General features: G+C 43.0%; 1 protein-coding gene across 1 annotated transcript; it reads left to right on the forward strand.

Moving 5' to 3' along the window:
- Positions 1-8,240: 8,240 nt before the first annotated feature.
- Positions 8,241-23,447, forward strand: LOC138961931 (uncharacterized). The gene is made up of 5 exons (XM_070333611.1): positions 8,241-8,285; positions 14,567-14,921; positions 15,926-16,104; positions 16,522-18,431; positions 21,666-23,447. Exons 2-5 carry the CDS (start codon positions 14,601-14,603, stop codon positions 21,857-21,859), a joined length of 2,604 nt encoding a protein of 867 aa, XP_070189712.1. The 5' UTR covers positions 8,241-8,285; positions 14,567-14,600; the 3' UTR covers positions 21,860-23,447.
- The last annotated feature ends 4,544 nt before the right edge of the window (positions 23,448-27,991 follow it).

The following is a 27,991-nucleotide window of genomic DNA, read 5'->3' on the forward strand; positions in this document are numbered from 1 at the left end:
CTACTCTTTTGCCTGGCTCTGCAGTAAGTCCACATTGGCGATGAAGGTATCTAAGAACTTAACATGTGTGTATTTTTCCGTAATCCAGTCATATTCTTTCAAAATGCAATCAAGCGGCGGTGACAGACTTGGGTCCTGTTTTCATCGCATCAATACCAGTTTAGGTTCATGCAAACACACTCGCAAAACAGTTTATCATGTAGATACATTTCAAATAGGGAGCAAATGGTTAAATCTACATATGTGTTCCCTAAAATTTGCTTCTCTGTCAATAAGACTAATTGTATAATAATGCGTTCGAAAAAAACAACGTGGAATCGATTCTGAATCGAGTCGAGTAAGCCAAATGGGGGCCAAACCGGTTTCCCCGTTCCGCCGACCTGAAACGCAAAAGAATTGTGCGCTTCAACTAAATGGATTTCTATACGACTTCATTACTTTCTTGCAACTTATGAACCTTTACTTAACGCTTTTAAACGGTCTGAAAGTAGTGTTACCGCGTACTTATAGATGCACTCATTCGTTTTATTTTTTCAGCGACGGTCACTTAGTTTAAGGTTGCAAAAAGGCCATGTCTCGCTGAAAACACTGTTTCACACTCCACAGATCGCAAAAGTGCCGCTAGTAGTCTACACTTTGTGTTTGATGGTAGAATGGGATATACAGATTACAACACTCGTGGTTTTTTATATGGCTTGTATTTCAGTCAAGACCCAGCGGGAATATCAATCGAGAGCCACTCGCCAAAGGCTCGTGTCTCCCGATGATATTCATCCGCTGGGTCTTGACTGAAATACAAGCCATATAAAAAACCACTCGTGTTGTAACCTATACATATACATAATTCATCTTTCCACAGCAACCACCTGTCTATAACAGTCACTTGTGGTCAGACCCCTGGGATGGTCATTATAGACAGCATATGGACTGACTACCAATGGCTCTAATTTTGTTCAGTAAAATTGGTTTAATTTAAATATGTGTAATGTTAAACTTGTGGGGTCCTGATTTGGCCTATATGGTCCGCTGGACCCAAAAAGCAACAATGAACTAACTAACTAACTAACTAACTACCAATGGCAGAGCCTTGTGGATGGTCATTATTGACAGGGGAGCCTTTAACTGTGGCAGAGTTTTTGCTTCAGGGAGTAATCTTTGCAGTCCTTGCCACACACACAATACTAAGAGTCAGACATGGAAGGCATGATTTGTGATGTTTTTGCAGTGTTGTTCCCAGACAAGCGGTCAGTTGGACCTGGAGTCAAAATATACAAATGTATCAACGCAGGGAAGTTATGAATCGTTGTGCCCAGAACTTCTCGCCAAAGTGTTCTGATTTATTGAAGCTATTCAAGCTACTTCAGTGTCACAGAAATCACAGCCTTGAAAGATACCATTTTTTGGCAGTTGTGCTTTGTGCAGTCTGTGAATGTGAATGTGATTTTTTTTGTTTTTGCGGAATCAAATTTAGCAGGTGGACAGTGGTGTCACGGATACAGTTAATAACAACAATTAATGTCCTAATGCATTGCAAGCAGCCAGGCTATTGGCGTTTGCCATGTGTTAAAATTGAAAGGTGCTCGACGGGCGCAGTGGCCTAGGAGATAAGACATCGGAAGGTCGTGAGTTTAAATCCCGGCTGCGGTCGCCTAGTGGGTTAAGAAGGGTGGAGATCATGTTTTTCCGATCTCTCAGGTCAACTTATATGCTGACCTGCTAGTGCCTTATCCCCCTTCGTGTGTACACGCAAGCACAAGACCATGTGCGATCCTGTAATCCATGTCAGAGTTCGGTGGGTTATAGAAACACAAAAATACCCAGCAGGCTTCACCCGGAATCGGCGTATGGCTGCCTGAATGGCAGGGTAAAAACAGTCCTACACGTAAAAATCCACTCGTGGCAAAAACATGAGTGAATGTGGGAATTTCAACCCATGAATAAAGAAGAAGAAGAAGAAAGGTGCTCTTATGACTTGAACAATCCTCGACATAATGATTGTGTGTTGGTGGGTGAAGGTGATCACTTAGTCGGGAAGGAGACAGCTGGAGTGCACCTTTAAGAAAGTTGTAATTCAATCATCACCCGACCAGCAATGGGTTATGTGTGCCGACATCTGCCTTGTTTCACTCATCACCCAACAATCAATGGGTTATGTGTGCCGACATCTGTATTGTTTCACATCACCCGACCAGCAATGGGTTATGTGTGCCGACATCTGTATTGTTTCACTCATCACCCAACAATCAATGGGTTATGTGTGCCGACATCTGTATTGTTTCACATCACCCGACCAGCAATGGGTTATGTGTGCCGACATCTGTATTGTTTCACATCACCCGACCAGCAATGGGTTATGTGTGCCGACATCTGCCTTGTTTCACTCATCACCCAACAATCAATGGGTTATGTGTGCCGACATCTGTATTGTTTCACACATCACCCGACAATCAATAGGTTATGTGTGCCGACATCTGTATTGTTTCACTCATCACCCAACAATCAATGGGTTATGTGTGCCGACATCTGCCTTGTTTCACTCATCACCCAACAATCAATAGGTTATGTGTGCCGACATCTGTATTGTTTCACATCACCCGACAATCAATGGGTTATGTGTGCCGACATCTGTATTGTTTCACTCATCACCCAACAATCAATGGGTTATGTGTGCCGACATCTGTATTGTTTCACATCACCCGACCAGCAATAGATGGCTCTTTTTTTGTGACCAAAGTGTGACTGTTTTCCAAAACAATCTTTCAAGAATAAGTGGGTGTGGGTGTGTGCAAGGGAGTGTTGTTTTTGTTTTTTTAGCAAAATATGAGGTATTTGTTTTGTTTCTCAAAAAACACTTTTGTTTCAAAAACCTTTAACTTCAGCATAATTATGTTTTTGCTGTTTTTGTTTGCCAGTTTCACCTTCGTGGGTGGTGGAATTGGGTTGCAGATCTGTTCTTTTCTTGGGTCAGCAAATACTGTTATTATGTTTGATGCTCTACCCACAATGAACCATTACTCTCCCTGGACCTTGCTTTCAGCTATTACCTTCTTCATTGTTCACACACACACACACACACACACACACACACACACACACACGCGCGCGCGCTATTACGTTCTTCAATGTTTACACACACACATACACACACACACACACACAAACAAACAAACATCATTTCTCTCACCTTCCAAGGAACTGCCATTGACAATCAAATTAGGTTGATGATATTCAGGTTGTGTGTGTGTGTGTTTGTATTTGTCTATCTGGATTTTGTTTGTGTGTACGTTTCTTTGTTTTTGTGTATGTTTCTTTGTTTGTTTTGGACTGTATTATAATCATGAAGTTTGAAAACTTTGCTGTAACTGCATTGCATGGTGTAGTGAGAATGACATAAAAAAAAATCTCTAAAAATCCTTCAGTGTTCTTGTTTGCTTTGCTCTGTGTGTTCATACATATCTGGTGTGTGTGCATGCGCGTTTGCGTGTGTGAGTGTGTGTGTTACATTCTCCCCTAAACAGTGTTTTTTTTTTAAATGGGCCTTTCAAAACAAATTGAAAAAAAAATTAAACTACAAAAATAATCCTGGGAGGAGGATCATTTAGGACTCTGCAAAATTCTTAATTTCCATAAGTGCATCCCAAACATAGCTTCTGAAAATATTTTGTGTTTTGTTTTGCGTTATAGCTGAAGTCATGACACTTTTCAACAATCATTGTGAACTGATAACTTGTATATATACATAGTATATAATTATCTCTTCCACCATCTTGCATGGTCAAAGTGATATTGGAAGTTACGGGCGGTTTGTGCACCTTTCAGTCTCGCAAAACAAGTTGTCTCTTTCGTCGTTGCCAACTTCTCGCGGGAAAATGTTAAATTCAACATCTTACACACACACGTGCACGCGCACAACACATACACACCTGTACACACACACACAACACACACAAAAACACAACACACAGCGCCTTGTCTGCGCAACACCCATTGCGTGTGTGTGTTTGTGGGGAGGTGGAGTGAGGGTGGGGTTGCATGGCTTTCGTCAGTAACTGATGAGGAAAAGAACGGTAGAGTGTGTGTGTGTGTGTGTAGGGGGGGGGGTGCGGATGGGAGGGAATGCGGCGGGGCTTTTGGCTGTTCCAAACGGAGTGATTTGTTTTATTGAAGGGTACCTTTGATAAAGCGTACATACGAAATACACAGTGAATTAAGGGATACATTTAAAGAAAAGTAGCAAGGCCGGATAATTGATTTAACAAATTCACTACATGAGACATGACATGAAAACAATTAAAATCGACATTTAACTAATGACAGTTTTGTAAGGTAAAACAATTAGTCGCGTGAATCGAAATTACTACATTTAGTCAATCTGTCGAACTCTCAGTGACTGAAATTGAACGCACCGCATTTGTCACTAACGCAATGCACAAAAGCGTTACGATTACATACTCCGCAGCCGCGGTAAAACGTTCGCGCCACGCACTGAAAGTGACAATTAAATCTGGCAGTATATAGCGGCGCATTAGCGTATAGCGCTTCACAGCAAAGCGCGCTTTTCTCTATTCTTTTTAACTGTCAGAGTTTGTTTTTTAATCCAAACATAGCAGATCTATATGCTTTTGGAATCAGGAAATGATTAAGAATAAAAATGAAATTAGTTTTGAATCGATTACTTAAATGTTCATGTTAATTAGAATTTTCAGATGTTTAATGACCAAACTCATTAATAAGCTGAAATGCAATCCCATAGAAGATTGGTTGACCAAAGTTTTAATCCATTTAATCGAAAAATGAGGGTGTGACAGTGCCGCCTCAACTTTCACGAAAAGGCGGATATGACGTCATCAAAGACATTTATAAAAATAAACAAGTCGCGTAAGGCGAAATTACTACATTTAGTCAAGCTGTGGAACTCACAGAATGAAACTGAACGCACTGCATTTTTTCACAATGACCGTAGTCTGCCGCTAGTGCAAAAGGCAGTGAAAGTGACGAGCCTGTTTAGCGCGGTAGCGGTTGCACTGTGCTGCATAGCACCCTTTACTGTACCTCTCTTCGTTTTAACTTTCTGCGCGTGTTTTTAATCCAAACATATCATATCTATATGTTTTTGGAATCAGGAACCGACAAGGAATAAGATGAAATTGTTTTTAAAACGATTTCGAAAATTTAATTTTAATCATAATTTTTATATTTTTAATTTTCAGAGCTTGTTTTTAATCCAAATATAACATATTTATATGTTTTTGGAATCAGAACATAATAAAGAATAAAATAAAAGTAATTTTGGATCATTTTATAACAAAATAATTTTAATTACAATTTTCAGATTTTTAATGACCAAAGTCATTAAATAATTTTTAAGCCTCCATGCTGAAATGCAATACCGAAGTCTGGCCTTCGTCGAAGATTGCTTGGCCAAAATTTCAATCAATTTGATTGAAAAAAATGAAGGTGTGACAGTGCCGCCTCAACTTTTACAAAAAGCCGGATATGACGTCATAAAAGACATCACATTTATCGAAAAAACGTCTGGAGATATTATACCCAGGAACTCTCATGTAAAATTTCATAAAGATCGGTCAAGTAGTTTAGTCTGAATCACTCCACACACACACACACACGCACAGACACACACACACACACACACACACACACACACACACACACACACATACACCACGACCCTCGTATCGATTCCCCCTCTATGTTAAAACATTTAGTCAAAACTTGACTAAAAGTAAAAAAAAGAGAAAAAAAACACGTTTGGGATATCATTCTCAGGCGGAACTCGCGTGCTAGTAAAGTTTCATGAAGATCGGTCAAGTAGTTTTCTTCTGAATCGCTTTACACACACACACACACACACACACACACGCCACCACCCTCGTCTCGATTCCCCGTCTATATGTTAAAACAGTTAGTCACGCCAAGTGAGAAGTAAATGAATAAATAAAGAAAGTGTGTCTTCAAAAGTCGTTACACTGATGAAATGTCTGAGAGCGTTTGATAGTGAATTCCAGAGCCAAAGTTCCAGACAAGAGCAAATACCGTGACTTAAAAAGATCGATACAAAGGGAAAGAGCACAAATCTCTGTGGGATCTCTTGAAATATGTGACTTGACTAGACGGAATAACTCTGTCGGGTTTGTATGGATTGTGAAAGCATGATTGTCCACGTAAAAGCAATACGGTATGCATTCTTTCACAACTTATACAAAACCGACAGAGTTATTTTGGAATTCGTCCATTGTGGTACAGATGAGGGCATTTGGATACAGAGAATTAGCGGAGGGGGTGCATTTCTAAATTATGTGTTTAAAAAAGTGGATAATTGCTGCCTGTGGTTATGTCTATCTCCCCACTAAGATTGGTGAAAAAAATCTATTGCGCCATCTACCCAAACTGCTTATAAACAAGGTGTACACCGGTTCATTTTTTTTTTTCATTTTCATTACTTTATTGTCCCATCGCTGGGAAATTCGGGTCATTCAGGAAAGTTCGAGGCATTTAGGGAATCTCTTGGGCTACCCCAGAGCTGGGCCGCACCAGAATCACGGTATTGCATTTTGCAGCGTCTCCACATGTCTTTACAACAATGTGCTTCAGCAACAGTTTGAACTTATACTTAGCGGGTGTAAGCTGTAAACACAAACTGAACGGTTGGGAGAACCCCACAGACAATTTTGGTAATTGTTACAGGGGTTGGCCAAGGAGGACCAACGACAGGATAACAGGCTGCCCATCACTTTTGATAGGCTAAAGCAGTTGATCGACATCTTGCCCAGCATATGTATGAATCAGTTTGAGATAAACTTGTTTGCGGCGGCCTTCACTCTGGCATTCTTCGCGTCAGTTCCTGAGACTGAGTCAACGAGATCGTCGACCAAGGGGCGTGAAGGACTCAGGTTGTCGGACGTTCACCAGCTGTCGGTCAGAATATTAGGCTCAAAAAACAGATCAGATAGGGGTGGGTTCAGTGATACATTTTAAGACAGTAGGTAGTCATCGCCAGGTGTGCCCGGTAAGGGGCATGAGAGCTTACTTTAAGTGCGAGGCCAGCCGGAGCAGGTCTTTTGTTTAAACATTTTAGTGGCGCGCCATTAACAAGGTACCAATTTCAGGCAGTTTTGAAAAAGTGTGCGGCCAGCCTGGGCTGGCAAGTAAGCCGATTTTCTTCTCATTCGTTCTGGTCGGTGCAGCCGGCAGTTTCGGAGCCTGTCGTTATAACAAACATACACACAGACACACACAAACCAGCTTTGTGTCGCGCGCCTCGCACTAAACCAGCAGCCACTGTGACTCATGTCCCCTCCCCTCCATACTCCCCAACCTGTGAACTTTAATGGACTTTTGGATGCTGGAAACGCTGCTTTACTGGACTTGCGCAACATCCCATCAAGTGCCGAAATAATCACTACTGTTGATTGTGGGCAGTAATGGAAAGACAAGACAAGACAGCTTTAAAAGTAAGATTATGTAAGAACCATGTCAACAAGTGATTTTTTTTCTTTTGTAAATCAGATACTACAGTGTTTCTGCTTTGTAAAAAGCTATATTTCAAAAACAAAACTACAGGTTTAAATTTTGACCACTTTTCCCCCTCTCTGTCACCAGTACTGAAGAACAACTCATAATGAAGGGAAGCGGCCCGACTAGATCTAAACTACGCGCCAGCACGCGCTAGCACGCGCCAGCACGCCCTACCTTGAACCATAGCACTTATATACTTTATTTTTATATTTCTAGTTAGTTCATCGTCCATTCTCACATAATACAAAATTTCAAACTTCAATGATGAAAAATACGGAAGTTATGACGAGTTTAAGGAGAGCTAATGCACTACTCTCAAATCCGACGATTTCCGCCATTGACTAAACAGCGCGCTACCACTTTGAAGTAGACGCTACATAAATTATGTAAGTGTTATGGATCACCGGGTAGCGTCTACTTCAAAGTGGTAGCGCGCTGTTTAGTCAATGGCGGAAATCGTCGGATTTGAGAGTAGTGCATTAGCTCTCCTTAAACTCGTCATAACTTCCGTATTTTTCATCATTGAAGTTTGAAATTTTGTATTATGTGAGAATGGACGATGCACTAACTAGAAATATAAAAATAAAGTATATAAGTGCTATGGTTCAAGGTAGCGCGTGCTAGCGCGTGCTGGCGCGTAGTTTAGTCGGACCCAAGGGAAGTAACTTGATTTCTTCGCAGACAAGTGCGAGATGTGGGTTATCGTTCTTCATTCACTGATTCAGCTGTGTTTGCCGACTGGCGACGGGGTAAGTGCATACAACAGTATTCGTTTTCAAAGCTTTTAATGTTCGCTTCGACAATGAATTGCAAATGTGATTGTAGTTTGATCGGATCCTTAGGTTGTGCATAGTTCTAGGATGAACTTCCTGCCTAACAACACCAAAGCAGCGAAAGTTCGTAGCGTTCAAGACAGTGTCCCAAATTGAAATTCAAGGATGCTGCGGGCAAGTCAAGTGTACCAAACTTTGCAGACTGAGAGTGAAAGAACCGTACGTGTAGGAGTGGGTTGCACCTGATGCAAAGTCTTCATGATTGGCGATAATGTTGACTTTCATTTCATTGTGTAAACTTTATGTTCGTGTTGAAGGGACATAACTACACGTCGGACTGTTAGTTGACGGGGGTGGGAGGTAAAGTGAGTGCTGGAATGTCTTTGTGTGCAGTGAGACAGCACAGACAAGCGAAGCGCACGTGCATTGTTTTATTTGTCCTGTGTCTTACTCCAGTCAGGATGCTGAGGGTGTGGGGAGGTTGTTACTGAAGATACGTGCGTGTTGGAGGGGGGGGGGGGAGCGAGTCACGAGTGCCATTGGGGGGAGGGGAGGGGGGGGTACAGAGTGTGTGTGTAGGGGGGGGGTAACAGCGACATCAGCAGCTGTAATCTATGCAACTCCAAGTGTTAACTTGACTTGTACAGACAAACAAAGGACAGACTCGAGGCTTCTAGTTCCGACATCTTTACTCTCGAAGACGACCAGGGAAACAACTCATGATAGAGGAGGAGCTAGCTGCAGCGTAGCCTCCCATGTGTATATGCAAAACACAAGTCTAAAACCTGGATACGGAAATGGACCTCAGTCCATCAACATCCCCTTCACTTTCAACAAGTTACTTTGGTAACGAAACAAAATACAATGAAGAATAAAACAATGAAAGTTAAAAACTCAATCAGTATGCACTTGCTAAAAACCTACTGTACTTTTAACAACGAAGCAAGATTCAAACTTGTAAATAACAATACGTAAACAAACGTCTGGCCAAACGCAATGCTCAAAGTAAAATTAGAACTGTTTGCATACTTATGCAAATTCACCTCACTATCCCCCTTTCTCATGGTCAATACAGTATGTTGATTTTGCAAAGTAAATCATTAATATTTACTGATTGTGAGATAAAAACTACAACGAACGGATCAACAAAAACCAAAACAAAACAAAAGGAAAACAGAAGATTAAATAATCATGAACAAAATTAAAAACTTCCATCTAACAGTTTTCTTCCTGCACACAGATCACATCACTCTGATTTGTCCCAGTGTTTATGTCACTCCTTTGTTTTCAATTGTTCTCAATATCACTGTCTTGTGCACTTGCAACACGGAATTGTTCTCTTTATGTTGTGTCATAGTCAATCATCCAGGATGGTTTCTTGCGGGCTCGCTGAGGACGCACTGGTATGGTTGACGCTTCTGCAGGAACGTCGACAGGTCTCAGATCCTGGGTAGGTTGTAGTGCTGTTTCTGTGTTGTCAGGGACAGCTACCACTTGGTGTCCTTCATCATTCTGTTGCACTTCAGGTATAGGCTCTGGCTTAATCTTCGTAGGGCGAATGTGTGCTCTGTTTCGTCTGTAAATTGCCCCATTTCGACCCTCAACAATGTAAGATCGATTCGAATGCTCACGTTGCACCGTCCCTTTCTGCCATCTTTGTCCTTCACGATGCTTGTAGTAGACTGGTTGTCCATTTGATAGCAGGGTCAAATCCTTGGCGGCTCTATCGTAGCTCTGCTTTACTGACTGACGCCTTCTCTGTCGCTTCTGCCTCGCCTTCCGTGTCTGCGTCTTGCTTACTGGCTTGTTCGTAGCTGCCGGCAGTCTCGACCTTGTCAGCCGCCCAAACATCAATTGAGTAGGACTCAGCTCCGTGTCCTGCTGTGGGGTGTTGCGCAGCTCCAAAAGCGCATCGTAGACGTTTGTATTGTCCTGAAGGCATTTCATCATCATGTGTTTGATCGTCTTCACTGCCGCTTCTGCTTTGCCGTTTGCTTTAGGGTATAGAGGCGACGACATTGTATGAGTAATGCCCCAACGACTAGCAAAAGACTGAAATTCTGCAGCAGTAAACTGGGGACCACCGTCAGATATCAGTTCAGCTGGAATACCGTAACGTGCAAACAAAACTCTCAGTTTCACGATCACATCACTCGCAGTGGTACCTTTCAGCTGATCCACTTCGATGAAAGAAGTGAAATAGTCCACTGTCACCAGATATTGACGTCCATCGAGATCAAAGAGGTCTATCCCGATCTTCATCCATGGTGCATTCCCGTCACTGTGCTGTGTCAGCGTCTCTTTTTGGTTCTCTGGCTTCATCTGCTGGCATGGTTCACAGTGATCTGCCACGTCTTTGATGTCCTTGGCCATGGCTGGCCAATACAGTAGTTCCCGGGCCCGCCTCAGCATGCTGTCATATCCCAAATGAGCTGCGTGTAATCTCCTCTTCATTTCTCCTCTCATGGCTCTGGGAATCAGGACTCTCTCTCCTTTCAGAAGAATACCATGCTGTTCTCCGAGGGTGTCACGGATGTCAAAATACAGTCTGATTGGCTCAGGAACATCTTCTTTCCTCTCAGGCCATCCGTTTCTGATGACATGTAGCAGTGTCTGAAGATCTGGGTCATTCTGCGTCGCTTCTCTCACCTCTTCCCTTGTTCTGTCAGGCATGTCCATTAGCGAGTTGATGGCAAAAACTCGCACATCCGTTCCAGGGTCAGGAAGGTACGCCCTGCTCAGTGTATCAGCAATAAAGAGCTGACTTCCAGGTACGTAGTTGAAGGCAATGTCGTATCGATGGAGTCTCATCATGAGAGCTTGTATCCTCCGCGAAGCTTGACTCAGCGGCTTTCTGAGGATGGCTGCTAGCGGTTTGTGGTCATTCTGGACACGAACTTTGCGACCGAAGGTATACTGGTCAAACCGCTCCAAGCCAAACACTAAAGAGAGTGTCTCCTTTTCAATCTGGGCCCAGTTCTTCTCAGCCGGACTCAGAGCTCTTGAAGCGTACTCCAGGGGCCTGCCGTCTTGCAGAATTGCTGCCCCAAGGCCATCTTTACTGCTGTCAACTTGAATCACGAGTTCCTTTTCTGGATCAAAAAATGCCAGCACTGGTGTGTTTGTCATTTTCTTCTTCACGGTCTCGAACGCTTGGTCACATTCTTGCGTCCACGCCCACTGACAGTCTTTCTTTGTCAGTGCTCTTATTGGTCCCAGGTCACTGGCCAGGTCGGGCATGAATCGTGACAGGTACTGAACCATACCACACAGCCTCCGGACTCCATGCACGTCGGTTGGGGGTGGCATGTTGAGGATTGCAGATACCTTCGCTGGATCTGGTTGGATACCTGTTGACGAAATACGGTGACCCATGAACGTGATTTCGTCTTTCCGGACGTCAGCCTTCTTGTCATTCAGCTTGATGTGTCTCTCAGCACACCTCTTTTGCAGATCGTTAAGATTCTTGTCATGGTCCTCTACAGCTTCACTCTTGTCGTCGCCACGACCCACGACGACGATGTCATCGGCTACGCAGACAACTCCATCGAGTCCATCCAAAGCCTCAGTGAGTCGCTTTTGGAAAATCTCGCTGCTCACCGAGAGGCCAAACGGCAGTCTGGACCATCGGTACCTGCCAAAAGGTGTGATCATGGTCGTCAACAGACTCGACGGCTCGTCCAGACGCACATGCCAAAATGCCTCCTTCACATCAAGTCTTGTGAACACTTTTGCGTTCTGCAGGCTGGGCAGGACATCGTCAAGCGTTGGGAGTTTGAAGTGCTCTCTCATGAGCGCAGCGTTCAAGGGCTGGGGGTCAATGCAGATACGAAGAGAGCCATCGCTGTCTTTACGAGTAACTGCCATTTGACTGACCCAGGCAGTAGGTTCCTCGACGCGCAGCAGCACCCCTCGTTCGACAAGCTTGTTTATTTGCTGGTGAACTTCTTCTTGCAATGCCAATGGAATTCGGCGGCATGGCAGGACTTTTGGTTTTGCTTGTGGGTCGACTCGCAGTGATGCTTCTCCCAGGTCACCTAACGTGTCTGCTGTAACACTGGCAATGAATGCACCACGGTTGACTGTTATCAGTCCCAGTTCCTGTATGGTCGACACACCTAACAAACAGCTGAAACTGTTCTCCACCACAGTGAAACGCACACTGGCTGAGACACCTGTCTTGGGATTCACAATGTCCAACACAGCCTCACCCAAAGGCTGCACAACAGTACCGTTCCACATTGTAAGACTGTGTTTCACTGGTGATACTTGCGTCTTTTTCACATATCTTGCACAAATAGTGTTCACATCTGCTGCGCTGTCCAGCTGGAAACGAACTTCGCAGTCGTTGATACGCATCAAGGCTGTCACTCTCTGTTTGTTCTTTGATGTTACAGCAGCCAGATACTGCTGGTCTCTTTCTTCGTTCTCTGTAGACCCGTTTGCTTCAATGGCGTTGACGCTGCGGCATTTTATACTGAAATGGTTTCGCCTTGAACACTTGCTGCAGACTTTTCCCCATGCTGGGCAACTTGTTTTCTTCCTCTCATGTGATCGACCACAAAAATTGCAGTCCTGCACAAACGCTCTGCTATCTCTGTCATCCCCCCCTCTTTTTCTCTGTGAGTCAGTGTTTGATTCGTTTGGAAGATTGTCTTTGTCCTTTGTCACTTTGTCTACATGTGCAGAGGCTTCTGACATCTCTTTTGTTTGCTTTGCTGTCAGTTCAAAAACCCGACAAATGTCAACAGCTTTCTGTAGATCTAGCTGTCTTTCTCGAAGAAGTAGCTCTTGCACTTTACCGGTGACTGAGAACACAATCTTGTCCCTTATCATCCTGTCTCTCATTGCACCGAAATTGCACAATTTTGCCCTGGTGCGCAGGTCTGTGAGGAACGCATCGAAAGGTGCTCTGTATGAGACATTCCAAAATCGGTGGGTTTCAATGACCTCACTCGTTTGAGGGCTACAGAACTCATGTAGCTTGCCTAACACTTTGATGGGGTCCTCCTTGTCGTCATTTTCATCAAATACAAAATGTTCAAACACTTCTTGAACCTGGGGACCAGCGCAGTGTAGAATAATGGCAGTCTGTGTCTTTTTCGGCTTTTCCGACGCACCGGAAGCTCTCATGTAAAAATCCATCTGCCGCCGCCACGTGCGAAATGATTCTGCCAGATTATCGTCGGACAGATCAAGAGAGGGGGGCTGTCGAAAAGGACTCACCGCTTCGGCCATCTTCTCGTAGTTCGTGGGTTGCTCTTGTCTTTACACTTCAGGTGTTATTTACGCTGCCACCATGTTAACTTGACTTGTACAGACAAACAAAGGACAGACTCGAGGCTTCTAGTTCCGACATCTTTACTCTCGAAGACGACCAGGGAAACAACTCATGATAGAGGAGGAGCTAGCTGCAGCGTAGCCTCCCATGTGTATATGCAAAACACAAGTCTAAAACCTGGATACGGAAATGGACCTCAGTCCATCAACACCAAGTATTCCTTATCTTCTGTCTCAGCAGTCCAGGAAAACACTAAGAAACAGCTTCTTCTTTTTTATAATAAAATAACCTTCTATAGTAGTATATTGTTAGAAAAAATGTCTCGGTGGAATATTCATATATATATCATACATAAAACATAAATTCCCCTGCTACCCAGTTCTGGAGATTGACCCATTGAGTGACCAGTGTTCATCACAAAGATAGAGACCAAAATCTCTGGTTTCCATGGCAGCAGTGCTCTATTTAGACTATTAGGGGCAGGGCTTGTTCAGGCTAGCCCAAGTGCCAGAAGGCATTGGAATGTTTCTAAAGGCACTCTTGTGGAGATTCTTCATCAAAAAGTTGCACTGAAAGCTTATGGTGATAATAGTGCTGTTCACTGAAGGTATGTCTGTTGGACTGTAAAGTTTGTGTACTATGACTGAATGAATTTACTCTTGAACAAAGATCAGTCTTGTGGAAATCTGATTAAAGATCAGTCTTGTGGAAATCTGATTTTGGCATTACAGTGTTATTCTCAGGCTGCAGTTTTCCATCATTGGATGCTGCATACTTTTTGTTTTCCTGCCTCTTTCCATGCGGAATCGTTAAACTTACACACACACACACACACACACAGATGCACACACACAGATGCACACACAAACACAGACAAACAAAGACACACAAAGACGCAAACGCACACACACAACATTACGAGTCATACCAACTAAACTTTCAATACACTGAATGGTGAACGACTCTTTTTGTCCAGTTGCCCTGCACTGGCTGCAGCCCTACCAGCCCTGATGGAGTCTCTGAGAAACATCCCCTCCCTGCGTCACCTGTACATCGTCAGGAGAGACGACAACGCCTGGGTATCTTTCAAAGACTTCTATCAGACACTCCGTGACAACAGTCCTGCTCCTTTTCCTGTGCGAAAAGACAACATGTTGGTCGCTTTGAAACATACCAAGAACTCTGTGTGCACAAACAGCCAAGGCAAACACCTGATTGCTCTTCGTGCTATCCTGCCGTTCTGTTTTAGTTACGCTGACAAAATAGCGTTCTGTGCCAAACTCGTTAGGGAAATAGAAATGTGCCTGCTGCCAACACAGGATAATGTGCAGGTGAGAGGCATAATCGAACTCGGCTTATTGGAAATGTGGGATGTAAGAAGAGTTTGGTCAACAGGGTTTAGCCTGGGAGAAAAAGGCAATGGGACATTTGTCCCCCTCAACCAATTTCCGATGGGACATAGTCGAAGGCAAGGCGCACAAACGAGGCCTGTACATGTTTTTGACCAAAGATGCAAAATAGTGCAATCTGAGAATTGTCCGCTATATCGTGTTATCTGTGTGTGTGTGTGTGTAATCCGATGTAAAGTGTACATTTGGTGGCTCGGTGGTACGTAATCTCAATGTGCCCTTTGACGCACTGAAGGGAATATTGATGGGACATTTTCAGATTTAATGCGCCAATGGCGCAGGGCGCACTGGTAAATGAAACCCTGTGTTAATGAAGCAATCGTGTCTCATTTGAAATGTGGAATGTGGAATGTAAGAAGAGTTATGACCAGACAATGTGATAAAAAAAAAGGATCTGTACAGGGAGAAGCTATGTCTTAAATCATAGCACTGTATTCAGGGCGGGGATGTATCTCAGTCGGTATTTCGCTGGATTTGTATCCAGTTGGCCGCTGTCAGCGTGAGTTCGTCCCCACGTTCGGCGAGAGATTTATTTCTCAGAGTCAACTTTGTGTGCAGACTCTCCTCGGTGTCCGAACACCCCCATGTGTACACGCAAGCACAAGACCAAGTGCGCATGAAAAAGATCCTGTAATCCATGTCAGAGTTCGGTGGGTTATAGAAACACGAAAATACCCAGCATGCTTCCTCCGAAAACGGCGTATGGCTGCCTAAATGGCGGGGTAAAAAACGGTCATACACGTAAAATTCCACTTGTGCAAAAAAAAACACGAGTGTACGTGGGAGTTTCAGCCCACGAACGCAGAAGAAGAAGGGGGATTCCATTGTATATTGGGAGGGAGTCTTAGATTGGAGGGTCTTAGAAGGGGGATTCCACTGTATCTTGTTTACTGACCTTCCAACATGTGTCACCTTTCACTGTGCAGTGTATGAGCCAGACAGGGAGGAGGAGACAGGAGGAACCAGAGGAGGCTGACAGCGTGCACAGAGAGTCCGACACGTGCATCTCTTTCTGCGCCTCCAACGACACATTCCACACGTGGCAGATCATCAGAGAGAACCACGACTGGAACAACGCTCAGCTTGCAACTTGTCTCCTCAAATGGTTAGTTCATTTTTGTCTTTGGATCAATGACTACATGCAAAGTCAGAATTTGGGTTAGCCAGAAATGTGCAACATGTGACACTACAGGCTTTTATTTCAACGACATGTGACATTACAGGCTAATAGTTCAACGACATGTGACATTACAGGCTAATAGTTCAACGACATGTGACATTACGGGCTAATAGTTCAAGGACATGTGACACTACAGGCTAATATTTCAATGACATACATGTGACATTACAAGCTAATAGTTCAACAACATGTGACATTACAGGCTAATATTTCAACGATATGTGACATCACAGGCTAATATTTCAACGGCATGTGATATTACAGGCTAATATTTCACCGACTTGTGTCTCTGTGTGTCTACATTATTTGTGCTCATTTAATGGTTAATTTATCTTTTTGCAGTTATGAAAAATCACTGAGAAGTGATGTTTGTGCTGCTTGTGACTTCCCACTGAGCCTCTACTGTTCCAAATGCTTCCACATTGCTGCTAAAGATGAACATTCTCAACAAGGATCCCCCCAACAGGGATCCCCCCAACAGCCATCCTCCTCCCGCGTGCCAACCCATCGTTCAAATCAACGCGTGACTTCACTGCTTTCAACCTCTCTTTCATCCGACACAGTTAAAGAGATGTGTGAAGCAGCGGGTCATGACAGCAACGAAAAACATGCAACAGTTGCTGATGAAAGCAACGAACTGCCTGAGATGGAAATTGTTGAAGTGGATGAACACTGTGAAAGATCGGACACAACGTGTGATGACTGCGATGAAGTGTGTGACACTGGGGGTGTGGAGCTTGACATGAGTGATGGAGAAAGTGACAGGCTTCCTTATACCAGCAACCTATCACCTAGAACTGGGCGTGCTGAGGCCGCCGACTTGAGCCAGCTGGGAAGGTGCCAACCAACTGTTGATTACAGGCACCAGAAAACATTGGGACTGGGTTGGACAGAAGATGGCAGCAGACCGCAAGTTACACCCGTTTCCACAGCCAATGGGTTCATGTTTCCTGCATCTGTTTCAACAGCGAATGGATCTCCCCGCTCAGATCTTCCGTCTGGTTCTTCGTTATTCTTCAAACTTGGTGCTGCTTGTTTGGGATTAGAAGCTGCGCTACAATCCAGTGACCTTGAATCTGGAAGTTCTGGTCCAGTGAGTTCTAGTAGACAGCTACCTGTGTCCAGTGTGAAGACAGAGAGGCCTTGGTTTGATACTAGTGAACAGCTATCTGTACCCACAATTAACAATCAGCAGCTATCCTCGCCTGCAATATCCAGTGAACAGCTATTCTTGTCCACAATCACCAGACAACAGCTATCGTCACTTGCAGCCAGTGATCAGGTGCCAGTGGCTTCCAGGAAGGACTCACCTGTCAGACCTGTGACAGATGCTGCTGTTGATGTGACAAAGCTGCAACGCGTTGAAGAGGGGAGGACTGGTGTGAGGGAGAAAGTGCTGTGTGGAACAAAGCACAACATCCATGCCCCAGCTCCATTTCCCACACAACTCACCCACAATGTTCCAGGGCCATTTTGTGCAGCCAGTGTTGTGTCAAAGGGAGTGGAATACACCAATGTTCAAAGTGAAGCTCCTGTGTCTTCGGCTTTTTCAGGCCGCTCTAAGACTTCAGTCAGTGAGAGCGGAAGGAAAGACACATTTCAGCAAACAGACAAACACATGACGGGCATGAAGTGCATGGATGACCATAGCACATTTCCACTGCGTTCAACATTGTCCAACCAGCCCAAGAGTGTAGGTAAAGTCACGCCTCGAGGAGAAGACAAACACGACGAACAGAGGAGGGAGGAAACTGTACCACTTATGTTCAAGTGCTTCCTCTGTGACTCGCCTTTCAAATCCTTCAGGCTGATGATGTGTCACCTTCGCTCTCACCCCTTCCCCACTGCGCAGTGCCCTGTCTGCAAGAAGAAACTTCCCGTGGCCTTTTCTGTGTCTGATCATGTTTGTACCGTAGATGAACAACCCCCCTTCACCTGCACCGTCTGTGCCGCTACTCTGGCGTCCATGAAGAACTACAGAGTACACTTCGCTGTTCATACAGGAGAAAAACACCACCTGTGCAACGTCTGTGGCTACGCTACTTCCCGTGGTATGAATTTCAAAGACCATTTGCTGACTCACAGTACGCTCAAACCTTACGCATGCAAGCAGTGCGACAAGTCTTACAAGTCGCTAACCAGCTTGAGTAGGCATACGCGTACTCACTCAGGACGGAGATATGTCTGCGAGGTGTGTGCCAAACATTTCTTCCAGGTGTCACACCTAAAACTACACATGAGAGTCCACACTGGTGAGAGCTTGTGCCTTTTTGTTCTGTCGCCTTTTGATCATGCTTGAGGATATAGATTATAATTGAGTGTGCAGCGTGCTTCCTTTAAAACCAGTATGTCAATATATATATTTATTAGTTTATTACCTGTAGTGGGGGTTTCGACCCTGGATTTAAGGTAATATATTGTACTACGTTGCAAGCCCCTGGAGCAATTATTTGATTAGTGCTTTTGTGAACAAGAAACAATTAACAAGTGGCTCTATCCCATCTCCCCCCCTTTTCCCGTCGCGATATAACCTTCGGGGTTGAAAACGACGTTAACACTATTGTGACTAGCACTGCCACGGCGTTAACGTCCTGCCTGCCCAAGCTTGCCACCAAGAAACTTCCCAAAAATCAGTAACTGTAAAGAAATCTGTCTAGCAAGCTTGAATTAAGTCCAATCACCACCAAATTTTGTGTACTAATTCAAAAATGGATGCCCAGTTCAGTCGTGCTATTTATAAGTTTGTCACGCGATTTGTTTTAGCAAAGGGGGGTGAAAGGGGGATAATTTGTGTTTTTTAACGTTTTTTTGTGTGTGTTTTATTTTCCACTGCTTTTTTTAAAACTAAATAAAAGTTATTTTTTAACAGAAAGTATTATAAATAATGTTATAACCAAACAAGGTGTAAAACCTATGAATTAGCTGAAATATTGTTAACATTGTACACAGAAATAAGGAGACAGTACAAAGAAAAAAACAAGCAAATCACGCATTCACTCACAGCATCCTGACTCAATTGAAACAAAACTGTAACACTCACCAAATGATGTCTAGGTAATCCATATTGAATATAAGTCACATTTTCACAACAAAGTACCAACTGTACACCTATGAACAATTCCAAAAGGATTTGAAGGCTCCAGCCATCCATTGTTATCAGTGCTGCCACGCCCCCATAGCTCCTGCACGATTCCGAGATACATGTGCGTCTAGCAGTATCACCCCCTACCACGTGTAGTTTGCCGACTCGTACTAGCAACAACGGGACTGTTTCTTCCTCAATATCACTGCTATTATCGCTTTCTTGAGGCTAAAACGACATGATGTATCTACAGGATCCTCAAGATCCAACATCCGGAGAATCTCCTCCCGTGACCAGGCTCGCCTTCGATTCATTTTTTGTGTTCGAAAACACCACGCAAATCTGCACTAATTTGATCAAGCCGGAAGAGAAAACCACGTGTATCAAGGGAAACAACTCAATTTATTGCAATCTTCAAAAACCGGGAAGCAATCACGAGTCTTGTACCTTGTATGACTGATACTGAAAAATGCGCGTCCCGTCCAAGGGCGTGTCAGCGCGGTTACTGATTTATCAGTGTCCCGTCGCGAAAGTGTAACACCAAATAAAGAAAGAAAGACCCTGGATTTGGCGAAAGATTGATTTTCCAATCATCTTTGTGCAGACTCTTCTAAAAGACCCCAGTAGACGAACACGAAGTTAAAATTTCAGTGGTGAGGGTGTGGGTATTCCATGTGGAAGGTTGGGGGGTTTGAATTCCAGTCGCACCTAGTGGGATAAGCGTGGAGATTTTACTGATCTCCCAGGTCAACTTATGTGCAGGCCTGCTAGTGCCTTATTCCTCTTTGTGTGTAAAAGCAAGCACAAGACCAGGTATGCACAAAAATTATTGTCAGAGTTGGGTGGGTTTTAGAAACAGGAAAATTCCCAGCATGCATCCCTTGGAATGTGCTAATGTTGCCAGTAAAGCTATGTATAATGTCACACCGTATTCAAAACTTGTTACAGGAATGTGTTCAAATTGTTCACTTCTGTTTAGAGAGTGATACTATAGGCTAAATATATTAGATTGACGCCAGAATGCGGACGAATTACGTCATGAGCAAAGGAGGTCATAAAGATAGATAGATAGATAGATAATTTATTGCCAAGTGTACAATACATGAATGAACATAAAAAATACATTAGGAAAGCAGCTTGCTGTGTGATAAAACAAAAATAAATAGCATTCATACATCACTGGCGCATAGCATCATACATACATGGGTAAGACAATTTGGTAACACAGTAACTAATATATACACTATACAGATATGGTGAGAACTATGAAACTCTAAGAGCTATCGGAACCCCTAGGACCCCCCCCCCCCCCCCCCCCCCCCACCACTCCCCCCCCCCTCTCCAACCCCTGTTCCCGCACTGGTAACATACATCCCTCCCCCCCTCCCCTCCCCCCGCCGTCCCACAATAAAAGTACGCAGAATAAGATAGGATCCCCCCCCCCCCCCCCCCCCACTATCAACTACTGTAAGAACTGAACATGTTCCATACTGATAAAATGTACCTCTAAAACAGCACATAAAAATAAACTCTTCCAACACATCACAGTGGTTAAAGAACGACTAAAACTGCTAAAACATACTAGATGTGTATTCCGGTAATATAACCAGCTGCTAAAACATAGTCTGGCTTCATCGCGTCACAGTGGTGTCACCATACTAAAACCCACTCTATAGATCACAGTATGTAATGTCAGCTACTAAAAGCATACTCCTAGAACATCCTAAAACGTGTCACAATCTGTAGAGTTCATTTACCGGTTATTAAAAGCCAGGACAGTCTTGCCGTACGGCATCTGAGGGTTCTGAGCCTGCGCCCAGAGAGCAGAGGCTGGAAGAGATGACCAGCCGGGTGTGTGGGATCCTGCATGATGGACCTACATTTCCTCATCATGCGCAGGATGTGAAGGGAGTCTATAGAGGGGAGATCTCTGCCAATGATCCTGCTGGCAGCCCTAACATCAGAAATTGTGAAAGAAACAATTGAAAGTCAGCAGAGACTTTCTTCCGAGATTTGTTAAAATCTCTTAGCAGAGAAAGAGAGAGAAATAAGTATCTCTTCACAGACAGCCTATTGGGAGCATCAGACCCTCCTCAAGGGGGACCGAGATTTACAAAGCAAAGTCCCTTTGTGGGGGACGTATCACAAGGTAATCTAGTCCTGAGGTGGACCATTGTTTTTGTACCTAGACCAGACACGTGTTTCGACACTATTGTGTCTCATCAGTGGTCAGGTGGTACTGATGGCGAGAGTTGTCAACCCATGGTATCCAACTAAGAAGCAAACCACTCTCTGAAAGGTAGCTTCTGTTGGCATGGGAGACTACCCTCATCTGACAACCCCAAGGGGATATTTATATATATTCATATCTAATGAAATATACTTTATTCTTTCACTGTTTCAGGTGAGAAACCGTACCAGTGCAAGCTATGTCCAGCCCGTTACAATAACAGTGGTTCTCTTGCTATACATAGCAAAGTGCACACTGGAGAGAAACCATACAAGTGTCAGACCTGTGGCAGATCCTTTGCTTTAAAGGGCAATCTTCTCAGTCATCGCCGCAGACACAATACCGACAGTCAGACAGGGAAGGCATGATTTGTGATACAGTGGCAGAACCTTTGCCTTAAGGGCAATCTTCACCTTCATAGCTGCAGACACAATACCGACAGTCAGACAGGGAAGGCATGATTTGTGATACAGTGGCAGAACCTTTGCCTTAAGGGCAATCTTCACCTTCATAGCTGCAGACACAATACCGACAGTCAGACAGGGAAGGCATGATTTGTGATACAGTGGCAGAACCTTTGCCTTGAGGGCAATCTTCACCTTCATAGCTGCAGACACAATACCGACAGTCAAACAGGGAAGGCATGATTTGTGATACAGTGGCAGAACCTTTGCCTTAAGGGCAATCTTCACCTTCATAGCTGCAGACACAATACCGACAGTCAGACAGGGAAGACATGATTTGTGATACAGTCAAAACCTGCACTGGCGACCACCTCTCGATAACGACCACCTGTCAACAACAACCACTCCAAAGGAACTTGGAATAGTGTTTTTTCTTTCTCTAATATATATATATAATTGTGACCCTCCACCACGGAATGAGTCGCATGTCACCTTTGCATGATTTTCATATTTTTTACATTTTCCTAAAGAGTTTTTTATGCTCTATCCAGTGGAGAAAACTGTTTTAGAAAAAAGCAAAAACTGTTATAAGCCTGTGACTAAGTTACTACACTAAGGTGACCCTCACACTGTTACCAGACTTATATTAAGCCTAGCGCAGAACCGCGCGAGGTGACGTGCGACTCATTTTGTGGTGGAGGGTCACAATTCATCTTTCCACAGCAACCACCTGTCTATAACAGTCACTTGTGGTCAGCCCCCTGGGATGGTCATTATAGACAGCATATGGAATGACTACCAATGGCTCTAATTTTGTTCAGTAAAATCGACATTATGATTGTGTGTTGGTGGGTGAAGGTGATCACTTAGTCGGGAAGGATACAGCTGGAGTGCACCTTTAAGAAAGTTGTAATTCACTCATCACCCGACAATCAATGGGTTATGTGTGCCGACATCTGTATTGTCTCACTCATCACCCGACCAGCAATGGGTTATGTGTGCCGACATCTGTATTGTCTCACTCATCACCCGACCAGCAATGGGTTATGTGTGCCGACATCTGTATTGTCTCACTCATCACCCGACAATCAATGGGTTATGTGTGCCGACATCTGTATTGTCTCACTCATCACCCGACAATCAATGGGTTATGTGTGCCGACATCTGTATTGTTTCACTCATCACCCGACCAGCAATGGGTTATGTGTGCCGACATCTGCCTTGTTTCACTCATCACCCGAGAATCAATGGGTTATGTGTGCCGACATCTGTATTGTTTCACTCATCACCCGACAATCAATGGGTTATGTGTGCCGACATCTGTATTGTTTCACATCACCCGACCAGCAATGGGTTATGTGTGCCGACATCTGTATTGTTTCACTCATCACCCGACAATCAATGGGTTATGTGTGCCGACATCTGCATTGTTTCTTTCAGGGTCAGGTTAACACTATCAGTGATTTGTTGCTAAATCTGTATCTAGATTTCTTCCGACCCCTTGCTAATATGACAAGAAACTATTATGATAAAGTTTTGCATTTGAAATTTATTAGGATAGATGGCTCTTTTTTGTGACCAAAGTGTGACTGTTTTCCAAAACAATCTTTCAAGAATAAGTGGGTGTGGGTGTGTGCAAGGGAGTGTTGTTTTTGGTTTTTTAGCAAAATATGAGGTATTTGTTTTGTTTCTCAAAAACCTTTAACCTTTTGTTTCAAAAACCTTTAACTTCAGCATAATTATGTTTTTGCTGTTTTTCTTTGCCAGTTTCACCTTTGTGGGTGGTGGAATTGGGTTGCAGATCTGTTCTTTTCTTGGGTCAGCAAATACTGTTATTATGTTTGATGCTCTACCCACAATGAACCATTGCTCTCCCTAGACCTTTCTTTCAGCTATTACCTTCTTCATTGTTCACCCACACACACACACACACACACACACACACACACACACACACACACACACACACACACACACACACGCTATTACGTTCTTCAATGTTTACACACACACATACAAACACACACACAAACAAACAAACATCATTTCTCTCACCTTCCAAGCAACTGCCATTGACAATCAAGTTAGGTTGATGATATTCAGGTTGTGTGTGTGTGTGTTTGTATTTGTCTATCTGGATTTTGTTTGTGTGTACGTTTCTTTGTTTTTGTGTATGTTTCTTGGTTTGTTTTGGACTGTATATAATCATGAAGTTTGAAAACTTTACTGTAACTGCATTGCATGGTGTAGTGAGAATGACATAAAAAAATCGCAAAAAATCCTTCAGTGTTCTTGTTTGCTTTTCTCTGTGTGTTCATACATGCCTGGTGTGTGTGCATGCGCGTTTGTGTGTGAGAGTGTGTGTGTTACATTCTCCCCTAAACAGTGTTTTTTTTTAAAATGGGCCTTTCAAAAAATAAATGAAAAAAAATTAAACTAAAAAAAAAATCCTGGGAGGAGGATCATTTAGGACTCTGCAACTTCTTAATTTCCATAAGTGCATCCCAAACATAGCTTCTGAAAATATTTTGTGTTTTGTTTTGCGTTATAACTGAAGTCATGACACTTTTCAACAATCATTGTGAACTGATAACTTGTATATATATATACATAGTATATATCACTTCCACTATCTTGCATGGTTAAAGTAATATTAGAAGTTACGGGCGGTTTGTGCACCTTTCAGTCTCGCAAAACAAGTTGTCTCTTTCGTCGTTGCCAACTTCTCACGGGAAAATGTTAAATTCAACATCTTACACACACACGTGCGCGCGCACAACACATACACACCTGTACACACACAACACACACACAAACACAACACACAGCGCCTTGACTGCGCAACACCCATTGCATGTGTGTGTTTGTGGGGAGGTGGGGTGAGGGTGGGGTTGCATGGCTTTCGTCAGTAACTGATGAGGAAAAGAACGGTAGAGTGTGTGTGTGTAGAGGGGGGGGGGGGGGGTGCGGATGGGAGGGAATGCGGCGGGGCTTTTTCTGTTCCAAACAGAGTGATTTGTTTTATTGAAGGGTGGGGGGGGGGGGGGGGGGACTCGGGTACCTTTGATAAAGCGTACATACGAAATACACAGTGAATTAAGGGATACATTTAAAGAAAAGTAGCAAGGCCGGATAACTGATTTAACAAACTCACTACATGAGACATGACATGAAAACAATTAAAATCGACATTTAACTAATGACAGTTTTGCAAGATAAAACAATTAGTCGCGTGAATCGAAATTACTACATTTAGTCAATCTGTCGAACTCTCAGTGACTGAAATTGAACGCACCGCATTTGTCACTAAGACAATGCACAAAAGCGTTACGATAACATACTCCGCGGCCGCGGTAAAACGTTCACGCCACGCACTGAAAGTGACAAGTCTGGCAGTATGCGGCGCATTAGCGTATAGCCCTTCACAGCAAAGCGCGCTTTTCTCTATTCTTTTTAACTGTCAGAGTTTGTTTTTTAATCCAAACATAGCAGATCTATATGCTTTTGGAATCAGGAAATGATTAAGAATAAAAATGAAATAAGTTTTGAATCGATTAGTTAGCTGAACATCATACATGTAACTCCTTTATCATGCATACATCTTAGTGGAATGATGTTTAACTGAACATCATAACTCCTTTATCATGCATACATCTTAGTGGAATGATGTTTAGCTGAACATCATAACTCCTTTATCATGCATACATCTTAGTGGAATGATGTTTAGCTGAACATCATAACTCTTTTATCATGCATACATCTTAGTGGAATGGTGTTTAGCTGAACATCATAACTCTTTTATCATGCATACATCTTAGTGGAATGATGTTTAGCTGAACATCATAACTCCTTTATCATACATCTTAGTGGAATGATGTTTAGCTGAACATCATAACTCCTTTATCATGCATACATCTTAGTGGAATGGTGATTAGCTGAACATCATAACTCCTTTATCATGCTTACATCTTGGTGGAATGATGTTTAGCTGAACATCATAACTCCTTTATCATGCATACATCTTAGTGGAATGAGGTTTAGCTGAACATCATAACTCCTTTATCATACATCTTAGTGGAACGATGTTTAGCTGAACATCATACCTCCTTTATCATGCATACATCTTAGTGGAATGGTGTTTAGCTGAACATCATAACTCCTTTATCATGCATACATCTTAGTGGAATGATGTTTAGCTGAACATCATAACTCCTTTATCATGCATACATCTTAGTGGAATGATGTTTAGCTGAACATCATAACTCTTTTATCATGCATACATCTTAGTGGAATGGTGTTTAGCTGAACATCATAACTCTTTTATCATGCATACATCTTAGTGGAATGATGTTTAGCTGAACATCATAACTCCTTTATCATACATCTTAGTGGAACGATGTTTAGCTGAACATCATACCTCCTTTATCATGCATACATCTTAGTGGAATGGTGTTTAGCTGAACATCATAACTCCTTTATCATGCATACATCTTAGTGGAATGATGTTTAGCTGAACATCATAAGGCCAAAAAAAAAAGAAGTCTGTTTACGGTAACATAGGCCCAAAAAATAGGGTCGGTAGGTCGGGATTTTTTTTTTCTTTTCCAAAAAACCATATTTTTACGTTATTTTGCCAAAAAAACAAGATTTTTTTTTCTTTTTTTCCCAAATGCCCCAAAAAAGTCTAGGGTCGCGCGAAAAAACTAGGGTCGGTCGGGTTACCGTAAACAGACCTTTTTTTTGTGTGGCCTAACTCCTTTATCATGCATACATCTTAGTGGAATGAGGTTTAGCTGAACATCATAACTCCTTTATCATACATCTTAGTGGAACGATGTTTAGCTGAACATCATACCTCCTTTATCATGCATACATCTTAGTGGAATGGTGTTTAGCTGAACATCATAACTCTTTTATCATGCATACATCTGAGTGGAATGATGTTTAGCTGAACATCATAACTCCTTTATCATGCATACATCTTAGTGGAATGAGGTTTAGCTGAACATTCATAACTCCTTTATCATGCTTACATCTTAGTGGAATGATGTTTAGCTGAACATTCATAACTCCTTTATCATGCATACATCTTAGTGGAATGATGTTTAGCTGAACATCATAACTCCTTTATCATACATCTTAGTGGAACGATGTTTAGCTGAACATCATACCTCCTTTATCATGCATACATCTTAGTGGAATGGTGTTTAGCTGAACATCATAACCGTCCTTTATCATGCATACATCTTAGTGGAATGAGGTTTAGCTGAACATTCATAACTCCTTTATCATACATCTTAGTGGAACGATGTTTAGCTGAACATCATACCTCCTTTATCATGCATACATCTTAGTGGAATGGTGTTTAGCTGAACATCATAACCGTCCTTTATCATGCATACATCTTAGTGGAATGAGGTTTAGCTGAACATTCATAACTCCTTTATCATGCTTACATCTTAGTGGAATGATGTTTAGTCAAACATCATAGTCTCCCTTTGACACCGAGATTATTGACAAAAGTACTCTTATGTGTAAACTAAATAATGGGTTTCAGAATGTTTGCACTCGACGTACACGGTCACATAATGTTGACGCATAATCAATGTCTGATTGAATGTCAGCGTTAAATCATGAGTTGTTTGCCACGCTTGTTTAAAAAACAAGTTCTGGAAAACTTTTAAGTAAAGTCTCCTGGCAAATACTTTACATATTCCTGCAACGTGAGTTGTCCAAGATAAATCATCATCAGGAATTACTACACCCAGACCTTAGTGATTATTGGCATACGTGATATTGAAGGTCATTATCAATTCTTTGATGGTGGGAATTTAGATACCAAAGTTAAGAGAGAGCGACAGACAGACATCGGACAGATAGACAGACCGTGAGACAGACACAGAGAGAAGCAGACAGAGCCGAGAGAGAGAGAGAGAGAGAGACTGACGACAGAGAGAGAGAGAGAGACTGACGACAGAGAGAGAGAGAGAGAGAGAGAGACTGACGACAGAGAGAGAGAGACTGAGAAGCAGACAGAGCCGAGAGAGAGAGAGAGAGAGAGAGAGAGAGAGAGAGAGAGAGAGAGAGAGAGAGAGA

Source organism: Littorina saxatilis, linkage group LG3 (assembly GCF_037325665.1).
Source record: "Littorina saxatilis isolate snail1 linkage group LG3, US_GU_Lsax_2.0, whole genome shotgun sequence".
Classification (NCBI taxonomy): Eukaryota; Metazoa; Mollusca; class Gastropoda; order Littorinimorpha; family Littorinidae; genus Littorina; species Littorina saxatilis.